The sequence below is a fragment of the Necator americanus genome, chromosome II, assembly GCF_031761385.1.
Source record: "Necator americanus strain Aroian chromosome II, whole genome shotgun sequence".
Taxonomy (NCBI): Eukaryota; Metazoa; Nematoda; class Chromadorea; order Rhabditida; family Ancylostomatidae; genus Necator; species Necator americanus.
In genome coordinates, this window is record NC_087372.1 from 25,980,002 (window position 1) to 26,005,176 (window position 25,175).

General features: G+C 43.7%; 4 protein-coding genes across 7 annotated transcripts; 2 read left to right on the plus strand and 2 right to left on the minus strand.

Annotated features, from left to right (window-relative positions):
* Positions 1-40: 40 nt before the first annotated feature.
* Positions 41-7,043, plus strand: RB195_019485 (uncharacterized protein; the record flags this gene model as incomplete). Of its 3 annotated transcripts, XM_064187348.1 has the most annotated exons (4): positions 41-2,386; positions 2,457-5,663; positions 5,805-5,950; positions 7,037-7,043. In XM_064187348.1, the coding sequence occupies 4 exons, from the start codon at positions 41-43 to the stop codon at positions 7,041-7,043; spliced, it is 5,706 nt and encodes a 1,901-aa protein (XP_064043227.1). The 3 variants fall into 3 exon arrangements, with proteins under 3 accessions (XP_064043227.1, XP_064043228.1, XP_064043229.1); XM_064187346.1 differs by lacking the exons at positions 2,457-5,663; positions 5,805-5,950; positions 7,037-7,043 and having other exon boundaries at positions 41-2,437; XM_064187347.1 differs by lacking the exons at positions 41-2,386; positions 7,037-7,043 and having other exon boundaries at positions 2,685-5,954.
* On the plus strand, positions 6,995-7,408 carry RB195_019486 (uncharacterized protein; the record flags this gene model as incomplete). Its single annotated transcript, XM_064187349.1, has 1 exon — positions 6,995-7,408. The coding sequence occupies one exon, from the start codon at positions 6,995-6,997 to the stop codon at positions 7,406-7,408; it is 414 nt and encodes a 137-aa protein (XP_064043230.1).
* RB195_019487 (uncharacterized protein) lies at positions 7,198-7,775 on the minus strand (the record flags this gene model as incomplete). The annotated part of the gene is made up of 2 exons (XM_064187350.1): positions 7,198-7,402; positions 7,480-7,775. The coding sequence occupies 2 exons, from the start codon at positions 7,773-7,775 to the stop codon at positions 7,198-7,200; spliced, it is 501 nt and encodes a 166-aa protein (XP_064043231.1).
* Positions 7,776-12,733: 4,958 nt separating this feature from the next.
* RB195_019488 (uncharacterized protein) lies at positions 12,734-22,297 on the minus strand (the record flags this gene model as incomplete). 2 transcript variants are annotated; one of them, XM_064187351.1, is made up of 5 exons in its annotated part: positions 12,734-13,065; positions 13,269-13,397; positions 13,485-13,661; positions 16,434-16,530; positions 22,202-22,297. In XM_064187351.1, 5 exons carry the CDS (start codon positions 22,295-22,297, stop codon positions 12,734-12,736), a joined length of 831 nt encoding a protein of 276 aa, XP_064043232.1. The 2 variants fall into 2 exon arrangements, with proteins under 2 accessions (XP_064043232.1, XP_064043233.1); XM_064187352.1 differs by lacking the exons at positions 16,434-16,530; positions 22,202-22,297 and adding an exon at positions 14,106-14,166.
* Positions 22,298-25,175: the final 2,878 nt, after the last annotated feature.

Consider the following 25,175-nt stretch of genomic DNA (forward strand, 5'->3'; position numbering starts at 1 on the left):
ACGACATTTTTAGGTGGTATCACTCTACGATACGGCTATCATGTCTACGCTCCGTGGTTGCAAAGCACGCTTGACCAACGCGATCAACAATTTGACGCGGCTGGTCAACTCGGCGAACTCCAACTACCCAACCGTCTTCCGTTCGGACGCCCACCCTGCAGTACAGCTCCGCACTCTCCAGCGTCGAATCGAGGACATGGGAAACGCTAAGATCTCCATTGAAATAGCATTGGAGACATTCCAACAGCGCCATGAACATGCCATAAGCTTCATCGAAAACCAACCAAACGCCATAGAGCTTATGGATGCCTTTGACATCTACTGGCGCGATCACAAAGGTGACGAAATGGAACCAACCGCAACCGCTACCATCTTTGCCCTCGACGATCTTATCCGCAAGGAAACCGAACTTGCGGATATGCTTCGCACCACCATAAGCGCGTCCACCACACCACAATATAACCCTACTAACACCACTGATGAGCCGATGGATGTCACATCCATCAGAAACCCTACTCTAACACCACCGCATATGTCCGGAGGCTCATCACCACCATACCCTGCTGCGGATACCATGAATGTACAACTCCGCAAGGTAGAGCTGCCTACCTTTGATGGGGATTTTTCCACCTATTATGATTTCTGGGCCAAATTCAAGACCGCGGTCCACGACAATCCATCTCTATCCACCGCTGCCAAATTTATCCATCTTAGTAGCAGCCTTAAAGGTAGCGCCGCACTTGTTGTACAGGGGTACGACATAACCAATCCTTCCAACTACCACCTAGCCATTGAAGCCCTACGCAGACGGTATGACCGTCCGCAGTTCACCCATAATTTCTTTTTGCAGAAATTAGAGAACTTGCCAGCGTCGTCTGCCGCCGCTTCATCGCAGAGGGACACGTTATGCCAGATCCAAGCATGTATCCTGCAGCTCAACCGCTTCGAGGACACGTCAACATCGCTATCGCTCAAGAAGCTCATTCGCAGCAAATTCCCACGAGAGACTCAGCTGGAAGTGAACAGGATGGAACACCGGTCAGGTACGATTTGGAAGATGCATGAGTTTCTTGCGGGTATTGATGTGTTTATCCAAGAACTTGAGAAGCTTGACGATAGCCACTGTCCTCCACTTAGCCACGATCAACCCTATTCCGCATTATCCACCACGTACCGCAACCGCTCACCATCTCCAGAACCACTTTATGATCCGCATAGATGTTGTTTCTGCGGGTCGAGGAGCCATCGCTCGACCCGCTGCACCACATCTATGCAGACCTACGTTCGCCGTATGATAGTCCGGAACCTGAACCTCTGTTGGAAATGTGTCCAACCAGGGCACATGGCCAACTCTTGCCGGGCTCCGAACTGTCGTTACTGCCAACGTAACCATCACACCATTCTTTGTTCGTATTCATCTGTTTCGCGTTTTTCTCGTGATAGGTCTAGGCGTTCTAATGATAGTCGTCGTAATAGTCGTAATAGTGTTCGTTATGATCGATATACTTATCGTTCTCCCCGCGGACGGTACCCTTCTAGGGAATCGTCCCGGGAAAGAAGTTCTTCACGCTATTCGTCTTCATCGTACGATTATCCCTATTCACCATCTAGGCGCCATCCCCGCGATAGAGACTACCACCATCAGTCTCATCGCAACCATTCTCCCTATCGTACATCTGAACGTGATTCAGAGCGAATGCGCCACCGCAACCAACGCCGCCACTCACCGTCTCCATCTTTAGCACCTTACGGGGTCAGATTTCGTGCTAATCCGCGCGATAGTCTCTCACCCGTACGCCGCAGAAACCACTCCAGCCCAGAATCCAGTAGCCACGTCGCTGATACGGACGATGAGATGCATAACGCACTTGATTGCCGTCCGGTCGACGACCCCACCACCCTTACCACCTCATCCAACCACCAACGCCCTCTTCTTATGACTGTTAAGGCTCACATTCGTAATCCTAAGACGAAGACCCTTGAAACGGTCAACGTCATGCTGGATTCAGGAGCCCAAAACAGCTTCATAAGCAACGCAGCCACTAAGCGCCTATCCCTTAAACCCTACGACCACAAGCCGCTGACCGTCATCGGATTCGGAGGTCATCGTTCGACCCAAGAATCCGGTACAGTCGACGCCACCCTCTTAGATGCCGCAAACAAACCATTCCCCGTAACCCTACGAACTCAGGAAGTTCTAACTTCCCAGTTCAAACCATATCGTCTCAGTAAAGAAGACAAACACGCACTCCGCACATTCCGCATTAACCCAGACAGCCTTACCATCAGTCGCCACGTTACGCCAGATATCCTGCTGGGTATCGACTACTTCTGGGAGGTCCTGAAAAAGGACTCACCGAAGCAGCTACCCTCAGGATTGATGCTCGTTAACACGCGATTCGAGCCAGTTGTCTCGGGTTCAACCTTTTTTCGTTGATTTACTGAGACAATCGCAGAACCATCTAACCACATCACCATCTACACCACATCGCTCTGAAGACGACATCACCCGCCTATGGGACCTCGACCGTTTAGGCATAACCGAGGATCCCGATCCCTCTGTCGACAAGGAAGAGGACGTACGGATCCTGAAACGTTTTCAGGATACCGCCCAGGTGATTGACGGCTACTTGCACGTTCAATTTCCCTGGAAGTCATCCCATCCTCGCCTTGCCGACAACAAAATGTTAGCCCTTAAGCGTCTTCAGAGCCAATACCGTTCTTTCCAAACCAAACCAACCCTTTGGAAAACATATACCGCAACCTTTACGGACTACCTGGAGCAGGGCATAATAGAGGAGGTCGACGAGCATCAGTTCGACGACCACAGAGTCTATTATATCCCGCATCAGGCAGTCATAAAGGAAACATCGGCCACCACTAAATTGAGAGTCGTGTTCGATGCGTCCTCCCACTACAGAGGCGCACCGAGCTTAAACGACTGTCTCCACTCTGGCCCCGCAATCCTACCAGACATGGTAGGAATCCTCCTCCGTAGCCGCTTAACACCCTATCTCCTTATTGCCGACGTAGAGAAGGCTTTCCTCCAGATTCGTCTACAACGTAATCAACGGGATGCCACTCGTTTCCTTTGGCTTCGCAACCCTAACCTACCACCAACTGCGGATAATCTTCGGATCTTCCGGTTTACCCGCGTACCATTCGGTATAACCGCATCACCATTCCTTTTAGCCGCATCCATACTGTATTACCTCCATCTTGAACCATCGAAGCCGCTCCACAAGGAGATCGAGGACAACATCTACGTCGACAACATACTTCTTAGTGCCTCGTCCGAGCGACAAGCCATTAAGAAGTACCGCTCTTCCAAATCCCTATTCAACTCCATGCACATGAACCTTCGGGAGTTCTTGTGCAACTCTAACACCGTCAACCAGTCCATAGAGCCATCTGATCGAGTCAGGAATCCATCCTCCGTGAAGCTCCTTGGTATTCCCTGGAATTCACGCACCGACACCCTTCTCATACCACTTAAAACCGCATCCGCGAATGTGTACTCGAAGCGCACAGCGCTCAGTGCATGTTCATCCACCTTTGATCCACTTGGTCTTCTCACACCATTCTTAGTGCCCTTCAAGGTATTCATCCAGGACATCTGGAAGAAGGAATACCAGTGGGACACTCCATTTGACCAAGAGGACCATCAGCGATGGGACGAATTGGTCCAGCAGCTCAAACATCCGTTGCCACCAATTCCACGTTTCATCGCTTCCGCAAACCGCAACACCACTTATGAGCTCGCAGTCTTTGGAGACGCCTCACAACGTCTCTTTGCCTGTTGTGCTTACCTTATTAGCCGCTCACCATCAACCACTTCTTCACAGCTAATCATGGCTAAGTCATTGTTAGCAACGGCTAAACTCCAGATGACTATGCCACGATTAGAGTTGCTCGCATCCCTAATAAGTGTGCGTCTAGCACGCTTCCTCCATCACCAACTCCATCTTAAAATCCGCACTATCCACTTCTTTTCTGACTCGAAGATAGCGCTCCATTGGATCCACTCATCTCGTCCACTTAAACGGTTCGTTCAGAATCGAGTGAACGAGATCCGCACCATTCTAACCACTTTCCACAAGACAGACGTTCAGACGAAGTTCTACTATGTGCAGTCAGACTCTAATCCAGCTGACTGTGCAACTCGTGGACTTTCGACCGCTGACGCTGTCAACCACATCTGGTGGCATGGACCATCTTTCCTTTGTTCTCCACAGTCGGATTGGCCTAAGGCCGATACGGACTTTGCCCTACCTCAGGATCTTTGTCCTGAGGCGGAGCACGAGTTTCAGGCTCTTAGTGTCCTTCCGACACAACCATATGAATCACCACTTCGCTTCCGTGCCACTAGTAGTTACCTTAAGCTCATCCGTTCAACCGCGTATGTGCTTAAGTTCATCAAAGCGCTATTCCTAAGAACCCGCATCCGCAATTACACCCTTAACCTAGCCACTGTTGTACTGTCCAAGGACGTTTCAGCCTCGGAAATCACCAACGCGGAAACTCTCCTCATTATGGAGCATTACCGCGAGAGTGAATCCACGTTGAAACGACTACCATTGTACAAGTACAACGCTCACCGCGCTGCAGATGGATTGATTCGATGTCCGAATCGATTAGACCATGCTCGGACTTCGTCTCAGTCATCTGCACCTATCCTTCTTATTCCGGAGCACCACTTTGTCCATCTTCTCGTTATGTACCACCACAAAACCAGGTTCCATTCAGGTGTTCATGCCACAATAGCCGCTCTCCGCACATCATATTTCATCCCTTCCATCAAAACCACCATCACCAGAATCCTTCGGCTCTGTACAGTATGTAGAAGAGCCCAAGGACACGCTTACCGCTATCCTGAGATGCCTAGTCTCCCTCCGGAACGAGTCAACCGCTCTAGACCGTTCCAGAAGGTTGGACTAGACTACTTAGGACCACTTTATTATAGAGATCAGCTCCATTCTCAGGCCAAGATTTGGATCTGTCTCTTCACCTGCATGGCAACCCGCGCTGTACATTTCGAGTTAGTCCACAACAACACCGCATTCGAGTTTTTACTCGCCTTTCGCCGTTTCATTGCTCGCAGAGGCACTCCGGACCTCATTATCAGCGACAATGCCACCACTTTCCGCTCAGCTAACGATTCCCTACAAAGCACCATCTATAACCGCAAAGCCATAGAAAAGATATCCACTCAACTCGCCAACCGCAAGATCGAATGGAGGTTCATCACTCCTCTTTCCCCATGGAAAGGAGGATTTTATGAACGTCTAGTCGGTCTCTTCAAATCCGCATTCAAAAAAGCCATCAAACATACCCTATTACCACTTTCGCAATTTCAGACCCTGGTTGCAGAAATTGAAGCAGTGCTCAACTCCAGACCACTTTTATCCATCAGTGACACATCATCTTCACCGCATGTCCTTCGACCAATAGATTTCGTCTCACCGCAAGTGGAACTCCAATTACCATCTCCGCACCACAACCCTCTCTACATCCCTCCAAACCGTCTTTCCGAATGGTACAAGGAGACACTTGCCGTATTGAACAACTTCTGGGACATTTGGTACAAGGACTACTTATCCGCAATATCCGCACGTCACCAACACCGCATCCATCAAGGAAGGTCCAGTCCACTCATTCCATCGGTAGGAGACGTTGTTCTCATTGCCGATAAGAATGTTCCACGTGGACAATGGCCTTTAGCCATTATAACCACTATCCACCGCACCAAATCCAACATACCAAGATCAGCCACTGTCCGCATTGCAAACGGTCATGAGTTGCAGAGATCGATCAATCAACTACATCCATTGGAGATTTCTGCAAAGGAAGACCCACGACCGAAGAAGAGCCGCCAACAACTGCAACCCACAAGGATCCAACCACCACGAGCAGCCAAACGGGTACGATTCGCACTTGGCACGAAGCGAGCGTGAGTATTTACTTGCTCTTAGTATTTTGTGCTTTTTGTTTTCCCGTTTGATGCTTTTTACACCTTTAGTTTGATGTTTTTTGCTTTCGGTGCCATTTCCATTGCATTTTATTCCACTTTACCATTTCCTGTATTGTTGTGTTTTAGCCCTTATTACCACGTTTTATCACTTATTCCCACGTTTTACCGTTTATTTCCACGTTTGCCACTTAATTACCACTTTACTCCACTATTTTTTGCCCTTTCCGCACCTTCCGCAACCCACCACATCATTCCGCACCCTTCCGCAACTTTCCGCATTCTTCCGCACCCTTCTGCATCCTTTTCCACTCTTCCGCACCTTTCCGCATCCTGTCGCATTCTTCCGCACACCAACGCACCCTTCCACACCATAACTTTATATATTATGCTTCTGTTCCTTTATTATTATCACTTAGTTGATTCTATTTTTCTTCCTCCTTTATTATAGTGTGTAGTTATATGTTTTTCTCGTACTATATTACTCATTATCTTAGATTTGTAGTCTAACACTCATCTTCTTGAAGTTTTCTCTTATTTCGTAATATCTCTATAGTTATTGCGCAATAGCGCTCCGCCCTTTATTTCCTCACATAGAAGTCATTCTTTTAAGTTTATTCTTTGTTATTCTTTGTCTAATCTTTATCCTTTCCCTTCTTAGTTGCCCTTTCCATCATCCCATTACTAACCACTTTATCGCGCACAACGCCATCTTACCACGCCACAACCACATACCATCTTATCAACACATCGTGCCACAAACCACATACCACCTTTACCATCTGCATTCAACCACTACACGGCAACATTCCACCTACCATCTCATCACGACATACTAAACTATCTTCACCACCGCATTTATCACCACATTTACCACCACCATAGTTGTACGGCCCACTTTATGAGGGAAGGGACTAATCAATGACCCCCCTTCGTTTGCTTGACGCCATCTTTCGACATGGGACTTATACCCTCCCTCAGGAAAAACCGCAGTGAGGAAGCTAAATTCTTCCTCACAACCTCACCATGACCCTCCTAGGAAAATCCATCAATTTTTTCATGTTCCAGGTACTAGTTGGGTCCCACAGTCCACCGTCCATGTATAGTCACCGTCATGTCGAGCCGCTGTTGTCGAGCCGCTGCCGTCATGCCTCACCACTTAACCCATGTCGAGCCGCTGAACCCATGTCAAGTCGTCATGTCGAGCCGCTGTTGTCGAGCCGCTGCCGTCATGCCTCACCACTTAACCCATGTCGAGCCGCTGAACCCATGTCAAGTCGTTGTTGTATATGTCGAGCCGCTGCACATCGCCGTCTCCTCCTATTCAACGTCGTCTTCATGGTCAACCACTTGTCGAGCGAATCAGTACAACGCCACGAGTCGTCTACGTCGTCATCAGGCAAGACCTTTGCCTGCGGGCATACACCTGCCGTCCTGTAGGGTAGTCTTAGGTGGGCATGGGCGGCAGCTAGAATAACCCGTAGGTTGTGTTTGTCTGACTCGTAGATGACCGGTTCTCGGCAACCATTGGCCCTTCGGGGTCCCACTTGTGGCCAGTACCATCAGGCCTCCATCTTCTCCCTAGCGGTTCTTTTCGGCCGCCCCCAGTGTCGTGCCCGGCACGACTTTCCCAGCCAGCCGGCCGCCGCTCTCGCGCGCCGCGTGGGAAACCTTGCCAATGGCAATGTATTACGGTAGCGTTCCCACGCGGCAGCCATATATAAGGGCTGGCACCGAGCAGTCGGGGTTCCAGTTCCAGTTTTTCTTTCGCCACTCTCCCGATCTCGGACCAGTCTCTTATTCGCATTATTCATGGTGTCGTGTTGCGTCGCGTTATATTTCGTCTCGTTCGATAGCCGCACCGCCACACCACCGCAACAACCCTATCCCTGGCTGGCTGCCCGCGGGGTCCGAACCGCAACCCTAAACCATCTGCCGCCGAGAGCCACCTAACCATCTAGCCATGACTGGCCCCTTATTTGATCCACCTTTATGTCGTGTATATTTGTGCGTGCCGTGTCGTGTATTGATGTATTAAGGATAAACCCTAGTTGTAAAACCCTTGTAACAGCATTGCACCCTAGGAACCATATTGGGGCGTGGGATCAAGGGGGCAGCCCCGAGGCCCCCAAAGGGGGAGTCGGGGCAGGGGGGAAGGGACCCTCGGATCGAGCCCGCAGGGTTCGGAGGGGCTAGGCCGCCATACGGCGACTAGCCCAGCGCAGGGCCCCTCCGGATCCGGGCAGTCGGCCCTGGGTCCCCCCACCGATGCCCGCTGCTCCTACTCAGAGCGGACCCGGGGCACGACAGGCGGCGCATCCCGCGTGCGTGTGATTTCTGCGGACAGCCTCAGAGATCTTCAGTTCGAATGCGGGAGCTTCGTGTTGTGTGCTGAGACTCTTGCGATCGCAGTCCATATCAATGCAAGGAATGCAGGTGGTTCAGTTGCAGATTTAATGCCCAATGAAAAACCGCCACACGCTACCAACGAATTGCAACGAATTTTTATACCTATGAAACGGTGCAGCGAGGAGAGACAGGAAACATCCGTTCAAGCACATTCGAGCAAATTAATAATCAAGAAACATGCTTTGTAGTTATAATTTAGGTATCCCTGTTTTCCTTAGCAGACGTTGTGACGTTGGCATTGTGACGAGTTTCCCTGGATGGTTGTTAATGTTGCCGTTGAACGTGTTGCTGTCTGCCTGTTTGAAGGCGGCGTTGGATTGGAATGAAATTGGCTGTAGTAACCTTGGCAGTGGCGTTGGCGTTAAACTTCTAGTTCTTGTGAAAGTGCACTCAGGCGGCTAGGCCCTCTCCCACAGTTCCCTCACTTTACCTTTTCACTTCACAGTCGCCTCCAATAAAAGGAGGTACAGACCCAGCATGGCCAGTGCAGCCCTCGTGAAGAAGGATCGCGAAATCTTGAGCATTCTTAAAAGTTGCGCTTGTCGTGATTCTTTTCCACAATACAGAAGGTGCAGTTGGATTTCTGTGATGTTTACTCTAGGAGAATTTTCTCAAGAGCATCCAGCCTGGAAAGTAGATGGCAAAGTAGCACTATCACATCTGTCGAGGTCGTCCAGAGCGAATCGCATATCGGCAGAAGATGGCATAAGAGTGATTTGTTGACCTTCTCCACCACAGTTTGTGCATAATGGGGGAAGACTGTATGCCTCAGAATGAATGCTTCTGCTTTGCATTACCTTCAAGCGTGCAACAAAGTGCTTTTAAGTGCATAATAAAAATTGTAATCGAATGCGAGTTGTTTCGTAACGCTGAGGAGTTCCCTAGTGGATTCTTTATTATATATTATATTATTTATTCTTCCGGACATTGATATCATTCTTCCAGTATCTTATACGATTCACCCTACTAGAGAACTGGATTAGTGTTTGAGCTTCGTTGTTGACTTTTTGACGAGGTTTTCTGTTACGTTTATGGTGTTATGAAACAATTTTGTTTGTTTCCTCATCATCGACTAAATCGATCTTGAGTCCGATCGATGTGTTACAAATTACATACCTAACACCTTCACAGATTGATCGAGATATAGGTCGCTTTACGATTCTGTAGAAATGGCAATATACACCCATATGGCATGCCACCACAAATCTATACAACCACCCTGGGATGTTCCTGTACTTCTTCATATCGGAGACGGTTTCGTTGAATGGCACTTTGTACACTTCTGCAGATCTTTCAACGCGATATAAAGCACCTATGTTTCCTGAAGAGAACTTTAATACCTTGGAGCAGATTAATTTCACTGGTTCCTCAGCGACTTCTGTGAACACAAGCGTCTTGTTAAAATGGTTGATTTGTTGCAAATTTTGGAGGTAAGGCAGTTGAACAAGACCTTCTAATGGTACTGAGTTAGTGCTACTTATACCAGTGTTGGGATTCGCACTTGTGAGAACGCTAGTTATAATAAAGTATATTGCAGCTAGACCAGCAAATAGAAGAGGTACGTTAGAGCTATTGCTAGGATTCTATAGTGTATATTAGGGTAAAAAGGATAAAGATATTAGGGTAAAAAGGATAGGTAAAAAGGACATATCACTACGAAAGAGACATTATTTTTTTTATTTTAGTACTAGGACTCCCCTTGGGATCTTCAACGCAAATCGTAATCGTAATCGTAATCAAATCAAAAATGGAAACTTCTGGAAATTTCGAAAAATGGGTATTCTGACACGTCTGTGTGTGTATGTATGTGTGTGTGTGTGGAACGAAATACGAAATTCCAGAAAGAAGAGAGACTCTTTCCGCAGCGTCAAATAGGTGTGTAGGCTCCTGAAGGCTATGAAATGGGGTGCGACGGGTCTTACGCCGTCGAATTGGTATATAGTGATATCGTTGTATATTAATACGTCTGAATGTCCGGCTAACGCTGGACATCGGACTGTGGCGCACGCTTCGTCCACCATTGCTGATCACTAGAAAGTAAATATATTGACATTTTCCGTCAAACTTCATATTTTCTAACGAGCTTCCTTCGTTCTTTTTCTTAGAAGTTTGAGCATTCGTGAAATGGTGATGCATTGAATCTCGTGGTTCTTCTCCTAATATCAGTACTACTTTTGGAGAGTATTAAAACTTTATTTTACACCACATATATTCGTTGAATACCGTAACAGTTTGGAAACACAATTCTAAACATGAGTTTTCCTTCTCCTTCTTCACACCGATTAGCCCAGAATAGTGTACCAACATGAAATAACATGAACGTCATCATCGTACTAATAAAGATATGGCTGCAAAGATAGGATCAGACTATGTAAACTGTTAGTTGCAACTTACGCAGCCCTTTGCAAGCATGCTTCGGCTTTCTGAAACATTGTCAATCTAATGGGGTAAGCGTGCGGCGGAAATAGGCGGTATGCGCTGGAATGATATGATGGAATACGTACGGATGACACGCAATATAGGTTTTGCCGCTGCAAAATGTTTCACAATGCTTCGTTTGCTTCTCGACAAATTCATTTGGAGTTATTGTGCGGCACTATTGCACCACGGCGTATGAATTCGACGCCGTGGGACCTGTATAACCAATCTTCTGGGGCCCAATTTGACGCCATTGAACCGGAGTTTTTAAAGATCATTCGATTTAACATTTTTGTGTTAATCGGCCAAGAGTATTTTTCTCCACATGTTATAGGTGATAGAATATATATAGTTGACATATAGGTTATAGAATTTCTGAATCGTTATCAAATATTACGACATTAACGAGTTTGATCCACACCTTTTTTGTTGTTCTTATGTTCAGCCCAATTATTGACTAGAAAACGCTGTGCTAAGTCAGTTGTGGAGAAGCGAGTTAGGTCAAGCAAACTATCGGCTCGTTTTTCGTTCCAAACTGACCGAATATTTACAGAGATTTTGACAGGAGAATCCTCAACGTCAACAGAACTGGCTTCGGCATCCATTGATTTCTTATAAGGAGTATCCTCGATGTACCGTGGACTTCTGACTCAGTTATGTGAATTGATTTTTTGCTTCGTCAGACCTCTTTTTCCAGCGCGAACTGTACATTGATCCCTTACCATCGGTGTTTTGGTCGCCACTTTTTTTTCACGTCGATCATCTATAAAGACTGGTAGTTCTTACGATCAGTGAGATCGAAAATTGGATTTATTTGGTTGACAATATTTCTTTTTGTCAGCTTGACTCTGAGGGGGAAAGATTCTGCAAATAGCGAGTGATCAGAAGTTGTTCTGCACCTAACAAAGAGTAATTGAATGAGAAAAGCGACCAAACGCTGGCTCCACTTGAACTGCAGAGATGGATGGAGCCAACGAGGACCTCAGCTCAGTGCGCAGCGCGGACAAGGGCAGAACGTTGAAATTGATTTTTTGAAAACAAGAAAAAGCCTCATCTTTAACCCGCTTTTTTTAACGAAGATTAAGGGAAGATAAAACTCTCGTTTCCGTAATCTACAGCCCGAACTCTACGTATTCCCTGTTGTTTCCGCACTACGTCAATTTCGTGATACGCTGCCTTTATGCGATGCCCCACTAGCGTAAACGACGATCATCAACAGTTAGCAACACTCCCTAACATGGAAGCACGCGCATGCTTAATGAGATGGCTACAAAACAGGAACTAAGTCAGTGAAGCCGTTCTTGCCCGGTACTTGAGGGCATACCCTCTAACGTCTCCGAAGTGGCATAAGGCAAATCCTGGCGATAATCAAGGTGCAACTTTGTATTACGAGACATACAGGAATGGTTTGCTCAGTAACTGTGAGTGGTGTATTGAAAAAGCAATCACAGCCAGAGAGGAATCAAACACGTTAAACCATTAAACAGTGGTTTTTATGTAGGCTTCAATTCAATCGATGGCACACAGCTTCACAAAATGTGACAAGCGGCACTGAGACGAGAAACTCTTGAGAGCTCAACAAAAGGCAACGTTACCCGAAGACTATGAAGAAGAGAAGGTGAGAAATGAAAGAAAATGGAAAGGAATTAGACTGCAGAACGCAACTATTTAATAAGAAGGTTCAACAGGAAATGGTAGTCGTGTTCCCTTCTGAAACCCTTTGCCATAATCAAGCAGTAATCCCTTACAAGAATTTGCTGGAACAAATTCCTTGAAACTCGTTTACAAGCAAAAAAAAAGTTCCAAAAAAATCCAGCATTATTATTTTGGACATTTTGGAACCAAAAGTATAGGGTTGATGCATAATTATGGAACGTTTTTTAAAAATATTTTTATTCAACAAAAACAACAATATTTAATCAAAACATGTTTAAATGATCATTCGAGAGCATAGTCACCATCCACTTCAAGAACTGCTTCCCATTTGCTTTGCAGTCGGTCGATTCCACGTGCGAAAAGGTCACGATTCTTGGAGGCTTTGACATCAGCCACCAAGTCATCCAAGTCGTCGTAGACTTTGTTTGTTTGCCAATTTTTCAAAGAGCGATTGACATGATAGTCCGTTGGTGCTTCTGTCGGTGAGTACGGCGGATGTGGGAGCAGATCCCATCCCTTATTGGCGATGGATTCGATTACACGGCGGTCAACATGTGGACGGGCGTTGTCGTGATGGAACGCGATGTGGTTTTTTTTTTGCGCGGTCTTTTCGCCTCGATTGCAGCGTTAAGGCGATCAAGCTGAGCCAGATAGACGTCGCTGTTGATGTTGAATTGCCACTTGCCATTTTTGTCAGGGATTCTCCATTGTTGCCTTTCATGTGCGTCGTTAAACCAATAACAAATGTCATTTGAAATGATTTCCCAATGGATGATTCCGCTTCTGTCCCACCACACACACCACATAGCCTTCTTACAATGCACGTCTTTTGGTATTCCTTTGGGGGAAACACCTGGCGAAACGCAGATCTTCTTTCTTTCAACGTTATTGAAGAGAAGCCATGACTCATCCCCAGTGACAAGATTCTTCTTGTTTGTTCGTTTCGCTACAGGAAATCGGTGAAAATTCGAACGCGTTCAGCTTTTTTGTTGTCGGAGAGCTGGTGGAGCACCCATCCAGCCAATTTCCATACCTTTCCAAGCTTCTTCAGGCGTCGAACGATCGCTGATTGATGATTGATTGACATTGAAGTCTTCAGCCAGCATTCGCGTTGTCAGGCTTTCATCCTCTTCCACGGCTGTCAGAAGTGCTTGATCATCAAAATCCGATGGCCGACCTCTTCCTTCTTTATCCTCCAAACTAATGTCACCTGATTTAAAGCGAATAAACCACTTCCGTACTGCACTATCAGTAATTGTTCCTTAGCTAAAAAGTTCGCTGAGATCGCGAAATGACTAGGCTGCGGTCCATCCTTTCTCGTAGTGGTATAAGCATAATATGGCGAATATGAGTGTGATTTTCGAGACGCATTTTTTTAGCTAAATATTGGGGGTTATTTTTATGAAAATAAAATAAACAAAACGCCAATTTTCAATAAAGAAAAACGCGTTAATAAAAACGCTCCATAATTATGCATCAACCCTATATTTGACCGGCTCTGCGACAGTCACCAAAATTACAAACTCACCTGGAATCTTGAAAGTACCGAATGGAGCGTTCCAACGTGGTTTGTGCTTCGGCTGTCATTGATCAAGCAAACGAAACTCTGTTTGTATTCTTGACATTATAACCTTCCCATAACTATTGAGCAAACCATTTGCGGGAGTCTCGAGAGAATACAAATCTGCCTTGACTTCTGCCATGGCACATCGCATCCCGCAGTGAAAAGGTGAGTGGGCATGCTCTCTGTAATTCAAATAGGAATATCAGTTTCACTGGCAATGAGATAAGGATGTGTGCACGAGGTAGTCTCTTCTGAGCCTCCTTCGAAGTGAAAATATTGTTTTTGAGCGTTTTGAAAATGAAGCTATCTTTTTGTTACGCCAACTGCAAATCCGAGGTGTCCACCTTTATGCTGCGAGGATCACATTAGTTGAAATACTATAGTTCCTACTGGTTACGAGAAGGGCAAGCATGTTTACAATTAGACTTCTGCATGTTCTCGTCAGGCAATCTCCTTGACAACATATCCAGTCTTTTATAACAACAGCTTGTTATAAGTGGCTCGTGTTCTAGTGTACTATGGAGATATTTCTCTTGATCAGCTCAACCCACCACATTTCTATTTCTGTATCCATCTTAATTTGCAGTAGTTTCTGCCCCATTGCTTCTTATCCTTCTTCCACTAATCTTGTCAAAATCACTGGCTTGCGATAGTGTAGGAAAAGTCTGGGGAGCAAAAAATTCACCTAAAAAAACATACCATTTAAAGTCTGCATCTGAGATATTCTGCAGAGCTTTCATCAGAAAGCCATCAGAATTCTCTAAGTCAAGGAACAACGATTCCTACTCTTTAATAGTTTCTAATTAAAGATCCACAACAACTTATTTTTTGCCATACTCATCTGCATAGTCTCGCCTTTATCTTTTAACTGCTCGATCGGGTTTCAGTGATGCTTCGAGACAGAAGAAGCAGAGAACGAGAGTTTTATTATGAGAGATTTCGCCTATGTTGAGAGATCAAAGGCCATAAGAGTCTCAAGGACTTTTTTTTTTAAATGTCAGCTCTAAATTTTCAGCACTACGTCTCGCAGAAAACAGTCGCTCTCACTATTTCTCGACTGACAAAACGTCCATGAAAAATTCTCCACGGATGATAATTTTTGTTTCTTTAGCGGCGAATAGCAGCACACCCGGAAATACTGCAGATATAGCACTTTTCTCCGCACAAAATCTTTCTCGAAGGAGACAATGACTCTATCCCATATAAGATTCTGCAGCAAATGTGAATAGTGAAAACAGCCAGGTGAAACTTCTCTATGGGAACTGCATCTAATTAACTGAGATGTGCACTGGTTGTGCATATGTGAAGTAGGACGCCTGGAAACCCACTGACGCTGTCCAATCCATCAAATATTTTGAAAGTATTGTGGCAAAAAGAATCCGTTCGGATTATTGCTGTGACCTTTTGGGCACTGATCTGAGAAATTTGTCTCTTTTTGTGACAATCAACCTGCGATTTGGAGGTGAAGAGACGAAGGGTATTTTTTGAATTATCAGACATCTTTAAAATATGAGTTAAACACAGTGAACGTGCATTGTTAATGTGTTGATGTCCCTTATTCGGGATCGGCCGATTTTCTCCACGTTGCTCAGGAAGATCGTTTCGAAAGTACTAATGTTATCCATTTCGGAGGCTTTTGGAGAGGATTCCATGTGAATAAATAGTAAAATCAAGAGGTTAGGTTGTTTTTGAGAGATGTATTCAACTCTCTATGACAGTTGCTTCTGATTCTTATTTTATTTTGGCTGACCCTTGCTTCTTTAGATTGGTAAGTCGAAGTGTCCAGTGAACAATTCGGAGCACTTTCGACATCTGCATTTTGCCCTTAATGGAAGTGATATAAGATAGTTAAGCTTGCTCTGCTCTGTGCGGAGAGCATCAAATGAAAAATGAAAAACATAAAAAAGGATTAAATGCACACCGTTGATCAATCCCTACGGGGATGTGTTTACGGGTCCCAGTTCCATTCAGACTTCGTTTGACGCTCACGTAGCTTTACAAAGACATGCGGGGATAGCCGATGTGTTACGTCAGTGTTTTTATCCTCCCAGACAAGTCTGGCTTGGTTTACACTAGGGCGAATTCGAAACTACAATCGATTGTAGCTACAACGAAACTTCTTGCCGACTACTCTACACCGCCCTATCAAAAACATAATAAAGAACAAGAAAGACATCAAAAAATAAAGAAAAGATACGGAAAGAAACACCGAAAAACCAACAAAAAGTATCAAAAAACTTATTGAACACTTAGGATTAGAAAGAGAGTTCCTTGGGTATTTTTTTTAGAAATTGGAAAAAAGTGATTTTTTCAGCCAACGACAATTGGCCTACCTGAATTTAATCCATTCCCGAGGTCAAAATTCTGCTTTCTAGATTGCGAAGAGCAATCCCGCGAGGCACTTTCAGACACTACTACCTTTTAAAACAGCACCAAATCTCAGTTTCAACTGCTTTATCGTCTCGAAAAAACAAAAATCCTTCATTTCGGTCACTTGACACTCAACTTCAATGACCTGACAAATAGGAATCAGTGAGATTGAAAAGTCAGGAATACCGCAGCGTAGAGCGAGAAGTTTTCGTCAAATGATGTGCAGCGTTTTGTCAATACTTCTTATTTCAACATACATTCTTAGGCTTCGTAATAAAACTGCTCATGACGTATTCCACAACCAAGTCTAAACCTCTGTAGGTAATGTTTTATCAACGCTAGGAAAAAACAAACTTATGGAAATTAATCGATATTTACGTCTGTAGTGGTGTTTGTACTCAGTATATGTCCGACTTTACGAAGAAAGATTTTAGTTCGCCTCCTAATAACGAAACAAACTAATAAATCGGTAGCTTTCTCTTCTGCGAAATAATTATCCTATTCCTAATTATCAAGTATAGTAATATCTTGTTTAAAGGCATCACCCCACGAATCTGAGTGGTACGGATTTCAGGTGGAGTATTGTCTGCTGTCTGGTGAGCGAGACTGAAGTCTGGTGAGCGCAAACTGTTACGCTCGAAAATAGTGGAGCTCGGCAGTCAGGTGGGAATAAGGCTGCCCGCAGAGTTCACAGTCGCGCGGGCGGCGCGGCCGGACTGCACGAGATTTGGTCGCTTTGATAGTCGCACTCTAACGCGTGAGCGCGAATTGTAAGTCTTGAACAGTGATGGAACCAGTGCTAGTGCTTTGCTGCTAATTTTCATATGAAAGTTTGCTTTCATAGCTGTCTGTTTTTGAGGAACACTTTCGAAAAAGTTGGTATTTCCACTTGAGGGCTCTTAATTCGCATTTCAAGTTGGTGCTAACATGAGGATTCCGATCGTGTTTCTACCGATACAGATCACGTAAATTGCTAGTTTCCACTTTGATGTAGGTATTGTTTGTGTGCGGCTAATTCTAACTCACAACACTAAAACACAACTTCGGGAGTTGCGCATCCGTCGAAATCTGTCTGGTTTATGTTAATCCATAGTCTATAGTCATGGATTATGGATTAGCATATGCTGACAGATTTCGATGATATTGATTCCAAAAAACACATAGATGCACTGTAAACATCTCTACGTAGTCTCTGTGTATTGTTTTACAGACAATGTACTGATGAATCGCTGTCGAATCGTGTAAGGATGATACAGTTTGTTGTCTTTCTTCTGAAGTTGCTTCTATACTTTGTATTCAAGCTAGTCATCACTGCCTTTATGTAAATTTTTCTCTATTTTTGAGCGTTTCCTTTTTTCTTTTCAGAAATGTTTGCATGTATTTCTATATCAGTCTGAACGCCCGGCTAACGCTGGAAATCAGACTTCTTCATAGATCAATAGAAATTAAATGTGGTGAGATTTTCCGTAAAATCAAATTTGTATCTTTTCTTTTACGCTTGGCATATTTTCAAAAAAATTTTTACGACGCTTCTTTCGTTTTTTTTTATCAGAAATCTAAGAACATTCATGAAATTATGCTGAATTGAAGTGATAATTGCATTGTTCTCTACCTAAAAGCTTCAGTACTACATTTGGAGAATACTCAGAATTAATCTTACATTCATATATATATATATATATATATATATATTCCTACGACGATGTAACAGTTTTGCAACATAACTCAAAGAATGACTTTTTCTTTTCTTTTTCTACATCAGTTAGCGCAAAATAATATTGTGATTTGAAAAGATATGAACTTCATTATCGTACGGATTCACTGAGGTCCCAAGTCAAACCACGTAAACTTTTCGCTGTCGCTTTCGTTCGTATCTCCATTTTCCGAAGAAAGGATGATACCCACCTGAGGGGAACGTGCAGGGGAATAGACATGTGAAACATTATATAGCGGTGAAACGAAACAGCAGCTTTCATGAACACAACTTTTCGTTTACTTCTTGGCAAATTCACTTCAAGATTTTGCACGGTACTACTACCTCGCCGTGGGACCTCAACTTTATAGCTTTCTGGCGCCGGCCCATTAATGCGACGTCATGGGACCCGTCCCACTCCACTTTATTGCTTTCAAGTCCCAGCGCGCCAATTTGCCACTGTGGGAGCTGTCTCATCCCATTCTGGAATTTCGTTTCACACCCACAGACAGACACACACGAACACAGTAAGCCGTTATCATATAACATGACATGAAGTGTTTTCTATACCTGTCTGAACGTCCGACTATAGCCGGACTTAAGGCATTCTGTGTTGTTCGCTTTTCGCCTTCACTGATCAATGAAAATCAACTGTAGTGGCATTTTCTGTAAAACTGGAATTGTTAAATTTCCAAAAATGTTTTCTTTCTTTTATAAATTTAGGCAGGTTTCATAGTTTTCTTTCTAAACGCGTCAGTACTACATTTGGGGAACATTTAAGCTATTGCTTCAAACGCTCCTTCGATACCAGTATGATGCAGACAGAATTCGAAACCGTTACTCAGAGTGTGGGTTTCCTTCCTGTTTTCCCCAACAGTTCTCACACAATGATGTTTTAACATTAAATGACGTCACCGACATCATCGTGCTGATAAACAGATAACGTAAGATAACGTTCCACGTCATGTAATCTGTGGAAAATTATAAAAGCACCAGTCTGAGCGTCCGGCTAAAGCCGGACTTCAGACTTTCTGTGTTGTTTGCTTCGCTCGCCTTCACTAATCAACGAAAATTAATATTAGTGTTATTAGTTCTATGAAATTGGACTCCAACAATCTTTCTTCCTTTTTTTATACCATAACTATAAGCGAAATATTTCATAGCCTTCTTTCTAAACGCGTCAGTTCTACATTTGGAGTACATTCGAACTTCAGCTTCAAACATTCTTTGTCAATATATTATAGACAAAATTTAAAAGTATCACGCGAAATATGGGTTTTTCTCCTGTTTTCTATAAACAGTTATCAAAGAATGATGTTTCGACATAAAATGACGTGAAGGACATCATCCTACTGATAAAGATAACGTTCCACGTCAGACCACATAAACATCTTGCTACTATTTAAGCACCCGTTTGCATACGTGTTTCCACTTTCTGAGAGCGGCATGCTACCAACTTGAGGTGAACGAAGAAGGAAATGAAGACACGGAGGAGTCATATAGGGTGTAAAGCAAAGCGCCCGTGGCCACGGCTCTGAAATGGCTGCAACCATCTATCTTTCGCGTCATGCACACGAAGTTATTGTGCATTATTTCGACGCTGGTGGGCCTGTTGCACCTTCTTCCATAGGTATCTGGCGCCGGCGCGCCAGTGTAACCCCTGTGGACTGGACCCGTCGCACCCCTTCTGTGGGTATCTGGCGCCGGCGGACCCGTCGCACCCCTTCTACAGGTATCTGGCGCCGGTGGACCCGTCGCACCCCATATTATGGCTCTCTGGCGCCGGTGGACCCGTCGCACCCCATATTATGGCTCTCTGGCGCCGGTGGATCCGTCACACCCCATATGATGGCTATCTGGCGCTGGAGGACCCGTCGCACCCCTTCTGTGGGTATCTGGCGCCGGCGCACCAATCCGACACCGCAGAACCCGTCGCAACCCATTTTATAGCTATATGACCCTAGCACACCAATCCGACGCCGGGTGGACCCATCGCACCCCCTTTTTCAAATTTCGTGACACACAGACAAACACGCACACACACACACACACGGACTAAGCTCGTTATTATATATCATGATTTTTTTCCTGCTCTTGTGCCACAGATTCTCTTGCCAAAGTGCCACGCCAAAGGATTAGTGTTGAACTCTTTTGGGTTGTTGCTTTGGATACAACAATGACAACGATGAGTTGTACGAAGAAAAATTTATTTACTTTTTCACAGAGCGCAACGAACTCCATTGAGCTCCTTTTTCCTCTCCTTGATAATTTTCGACACTCTTCCTTCCTTTCGCTTTTTCTTTCAGCTCCTTTTGTGGTTTCTACAGATATGAAGCTTCAAATTTATTTCTAGCATGATTTTAAGTGACTTTGAGTTGACTGAGAAAGGAGCAAAAGAGAGTGATTCTGCCCTATCAATTGCACAAATAGCAGCAGCACTTAGAAATGTAAAAAAAAAAAACAATATAAAGCAGTAGCATCAGAACAGTTGCTGCTAACAACGATTATGATAAAGGGAACTATGAAGGTTGGTAGTCAGGGAAACGATTCTGATAAATGGCTGTTCTCCTTGGATACACGGAAAGAGAAGACTTCATGCTTAGCAGGTGTCGCAGTTATTTTTGTTTCTCAACCTTACTGAGTAATTTTCTCTCTTTTCTTTTTTTTCCGCTAATATCGTGAAGTTGCTAATCTATTGCGACACCCCTTTCTTTCGCTTACACTGATTTTCTATTATTATTTTATAGTAATGACTCATGAACGGGACCATGTAGTCTCAGTAACTTCCTCTTCTTTATTTCATTTTTCATCGTTTTTTTTTCCTCCTAGAGTTCCTCTGAGGTATTGGTTTTTACTTTGAGTTAATTTTTGTATTACTTTTTATTAGATATCCACAGTTAGCTTTTTTAATGTTTCGTCTTAGGATTTCTTAGAAAAAATGGGACAGAAGTTGAATTTACACAACCCAATCCATCCTAAAAAAATAAAAGATAAAACTAATGGAAAAGGACCGTTAGGTTTACCATTATGTTTTCGCACCATTATAGGGACAAATAAAAAAATTGTAATTTTTTCTGGTTTTACCATTTGTTGCGACTCCTTCAAGACTTTGATCCAAAGGGAAATCAGTTCAACTTTTGTCTGGTTTTTTGTGTAACCGTGCAAGATTATTGTTTGTTCTAGTTGGAATTATAATTAAATCCCAAAATTCATCTTTGGAGAATGGTAACTATGTATGCACAGTGACACGAAAGAGATGGTAGGTTTTAAATCTCTAGAAACGAATATCTCAGAGGAGAATTTACTATTACTATGTTGTCCTCTTCATACACTATTATGGAAGAAATAGTGAAAAACCACAAAAAGTGAAAAGAAAAAAGGACTGAATAGTACTACTCGTTTTCGTTGTCACTTAGCAACTGCTTTACAAGCTACTCTTTCAGTGCTTTCTCACAATCTTTAATTTAGTTAATGCATGCAATTCATTGTTTCATTTCCTATTATTTCCTTCTTTTGAGATCAAAAACAGCAGCTGTTGAGCGGAATCGATATGATAACCACAAGATGTCTTCAATTGCCCAAACTGTAACAGTACTTGCTCCCAGAAACCAGCTGAAGGAAGGTATTAGTATGGTGTCAGATCTGAATACTCTTTTTCTCAAACGAAGTGGTCTCAAGAAGAAGACTGCAAAATCTTTTTTCTATGCTAACATTTACATCGAAAAAGCTCTTTTTTCACAGTTTTAGTTCCAGAACAGAACAGTTTTAGTCTTTTCAGAACAGTTTTAGTTTTGTGGTACAGATTTAGAGAATCTGCTTTCACTTTAAATCTTTGCGGATAAACTGAGGTCAGTGAAGCGAAAGCGACTTGAAGTCTGAACCTGCGACGCTAGCCGGACGTTTGGTACAGACTGTTGTATGTTAGGTTTGTACGAAAGTTTTGTCACGTTTTTTCGTATAGCCACATACACCGTAGTTCATCTCAAATCGACTTTAAATCGTGGAAGTGAGGATAAGAAAGCATGGAAAGGGAGCCATATGTTTGCATGACTTCAAATTGAGTCATAGTTCAAAGGAGGTGGCCGACAATATCAACAATGCATGTGGCCCCGAACCTGCTAACCAATGGTTCGAGCAACTCCGCAGTGGGGACGGGAATCTTCAGAATGAGAACCACAACCAGATCGGACATCAGAAGCTGACAGCGACCAGTTAACATCTGGTATCAAAGCAGACGTTCTAGTGAAAACACGTCAAGTCGTCAAAGAACTCAGCATCGATTATTCTGCAGTCGTTTTCCATCTGAGACAACTGGAAAGGTGAAAAACTCCACGAATAGGTGATTAATGAGCTAAAAGAGAATCAAAAAATTGTCGCTTCCAAATGTACACTTCTCTTCGCCTACACAATACTAACAATTTCTTTCTTTCTTTAACTTTTCGAAAGAATCGCTGTGTGACGAAAAATAGATTTACACGACAATAGGCCACGATAACGGTTGGACCGTCATGAAGCTCCCAAACAGTTTCTAAAAGTGAACTTGCACCAAAAAGTTCATGGTTACTTGTTAATCATGTTATATAATAAGGTGCTCAACACATGTGTTGTTCTCTGTTACGGAAATACTATATAAGTATCAGAAACTTTGCATCCGCGGGAAGCGAAGTAGGGGTCCCCGCATTGCGGGTGAACGTCCAACCATTCACCCCGTTCAGGAGTTTTACAAGTATGAAAGACGTGATAGGGCTAGTTAATTTTAGCCATATATTAAAAAGGGCATATAAACCTTTATGAGTACGTTCACCCCCAATTTTGCAAAGCAGTAAAAGCGATCACTCCTTCTATTTGCAATAGGTTAAAAGCAGTAAAAGTGAGTGGTCTTTGGATTATTCCCTGAATATAAATGTTTATGTTAAGAACATTCAAAAATCGAGAATATATCGTATTCTCTCCAAAAATGTTTTCTTCTAAAGTTCTTCAAAAGTGAAGTACTTTTTTCTTGGAGAATATGATGCTTTTCTAGCCGTTGTCTTAAATCATGAGGTTTTCCGCATGTTTTACTGAAGTAACGAGCTTAACTGAGCTTAACTTTAGCGCAACAAAAAAAAGCAATCAAACGTGAAAGTTTGTTAAACGTTTAATCTTAGCATTGCATTAAATCCCTGTCATACTTCCTTTTGAGCGTTTTCATCTTGTTCAGCATTTCTACACAGAGTTCTTCTGTTTCGCGGTGTTTTTATGTGTTTATTTACCTTTTGTATACGAATTATTTTTGCCAAAAGCCAGAAAAAGTTTATTTATCTTTTGTAAACGAATTATTTTCGCCAAAAGCCAAAAGGAAGTGAAATAAGTCCTGCAACGACAGGTGGATGCGCCAGCACCAGAAATTAGGTTGCTGGAAAAGAACGAGTTCCACGATTGGATGTGCGTGTTGGGGTCAGAAGGCACTGAGGCAGGTGTGACATCGAATTGGTGTGCTAGCGCCAGCAAACAGTAAAAAGTAAAGCGGGTTGTTTAAGTGGCGTTCATCACGTCATTCTATGCTAATTGTCTTGAAGAAGAGGAGAAGAGCTTGGATCTAGAGCAGAAAGGAAAGAATATAGACGTAAATTCTTAGAGTAAAGTTGAAGTTTGAATATTTTGGAAACGTAGTTCTGACACCGTTAGCAAAAAAGCTGAACAATCTTTCAACAGTGCTGATATTTATAAAAAGAACGAGAAGACCGCTGTTAGCAACAAAAAGAGGCTTAGTTTCGCTGCCGAAATTTACAGACTTTCGGACTTCTTCTGGTGCTTGGTTCAAAGGTCAACGAAAATTTATAGCACGATCACTTTTTAAGACAGGCCGAGAACAGCTCGCACAACCAACAATTTATAAATTGTACGGAACAACCTACAAAATATTGTATACTCATCTGATCAATCTCCATCAGATTACCACTTCTTCAGGCATTTTGGCAACTCTTTGCAGAGAAAACACTTCCGCATCCAGCGGGAAACACAGTATGGGTTCCCAGAGTTCTTCGACTCCAAAGACAAGTATTTTTTCTCTACTAGAGTAGACAAACTGATTCGCCGTTTTCGACTAAAAAAACTGAGCCATGACAGGCGCACCTGTAGTGCTGCTTAATAATACAAGCGTATAAAAAACAAACATTCCGGAAGTTCCGCTCTCAGATGACCTGCTTGTAGGCTGATATGTCGGTCCCAGCATAACCTTACTAGGTTATGATCCTTAAAGGAGATATCAGATGAACGCATAAAATGCAACCCTCCCGTACCTCCAAAGGGCGACCTTGCTGTACACTTGCAAGCTCCTTGCCCGGTATCTGACCTAAGGCTACCAAACAAGTAAGAACATGTTAGAACAAACGTGTCAGCCTGGGAGCGAGTCGCTGTCCGAGTGTGGAATTTGCGCAGGGGATGTATTTCACGATTATTCCGTCCGGTTGCACTTCTGCGTACGTTTACTCCCCAGTGCGTTGCTCTCTTCGTAATGTGTGCTACTCCCAGTACTTGCGCACACACCACCCACTGTTGCCTGCATAGCAGCCCGTGGTTACCCTTGCTCATGAGCTTTGTCTTTATCAGAAAATAATGGGATAAGGGGATAATGCTACCGTTCTTAAAACAATTTGGAAGAAAAGAAGAAAAGGGCAGTCCTGTCCGTAGCTTGGAAAATTCTTGGTGATACTCTTGCGGTGTGCTTGACCGAGCATAGCCGGCTACGCCTGATGATGTTATATACAGTACCAGTCTGAACGTCCGGCTAAAGCCGGACTTCAGACTGGCACTGTTTGTATATTCAGGAATTGTGATTTTTTAACAACGTTTTCTTCTTTTTCTTAAAAGAAATTTAGGTTAAAGATGCATAGTTTTCTTTGTAAACGTGTCAGTTCTACATTTGAAGAACATACAAACTTCACCTTTAAGCACTCTTAAGATACCAATGTAATATAGACACGAATTGGAATCATTACTCAAAGTATAGGTTTCCCTCTTGTTCCCCCAACACTTATCACGGAATGATGCTTCATAAAAAATGAAGTGAACGACTTCATCGTACTGATAAAGATAGCGTTCCACATCAGATCATG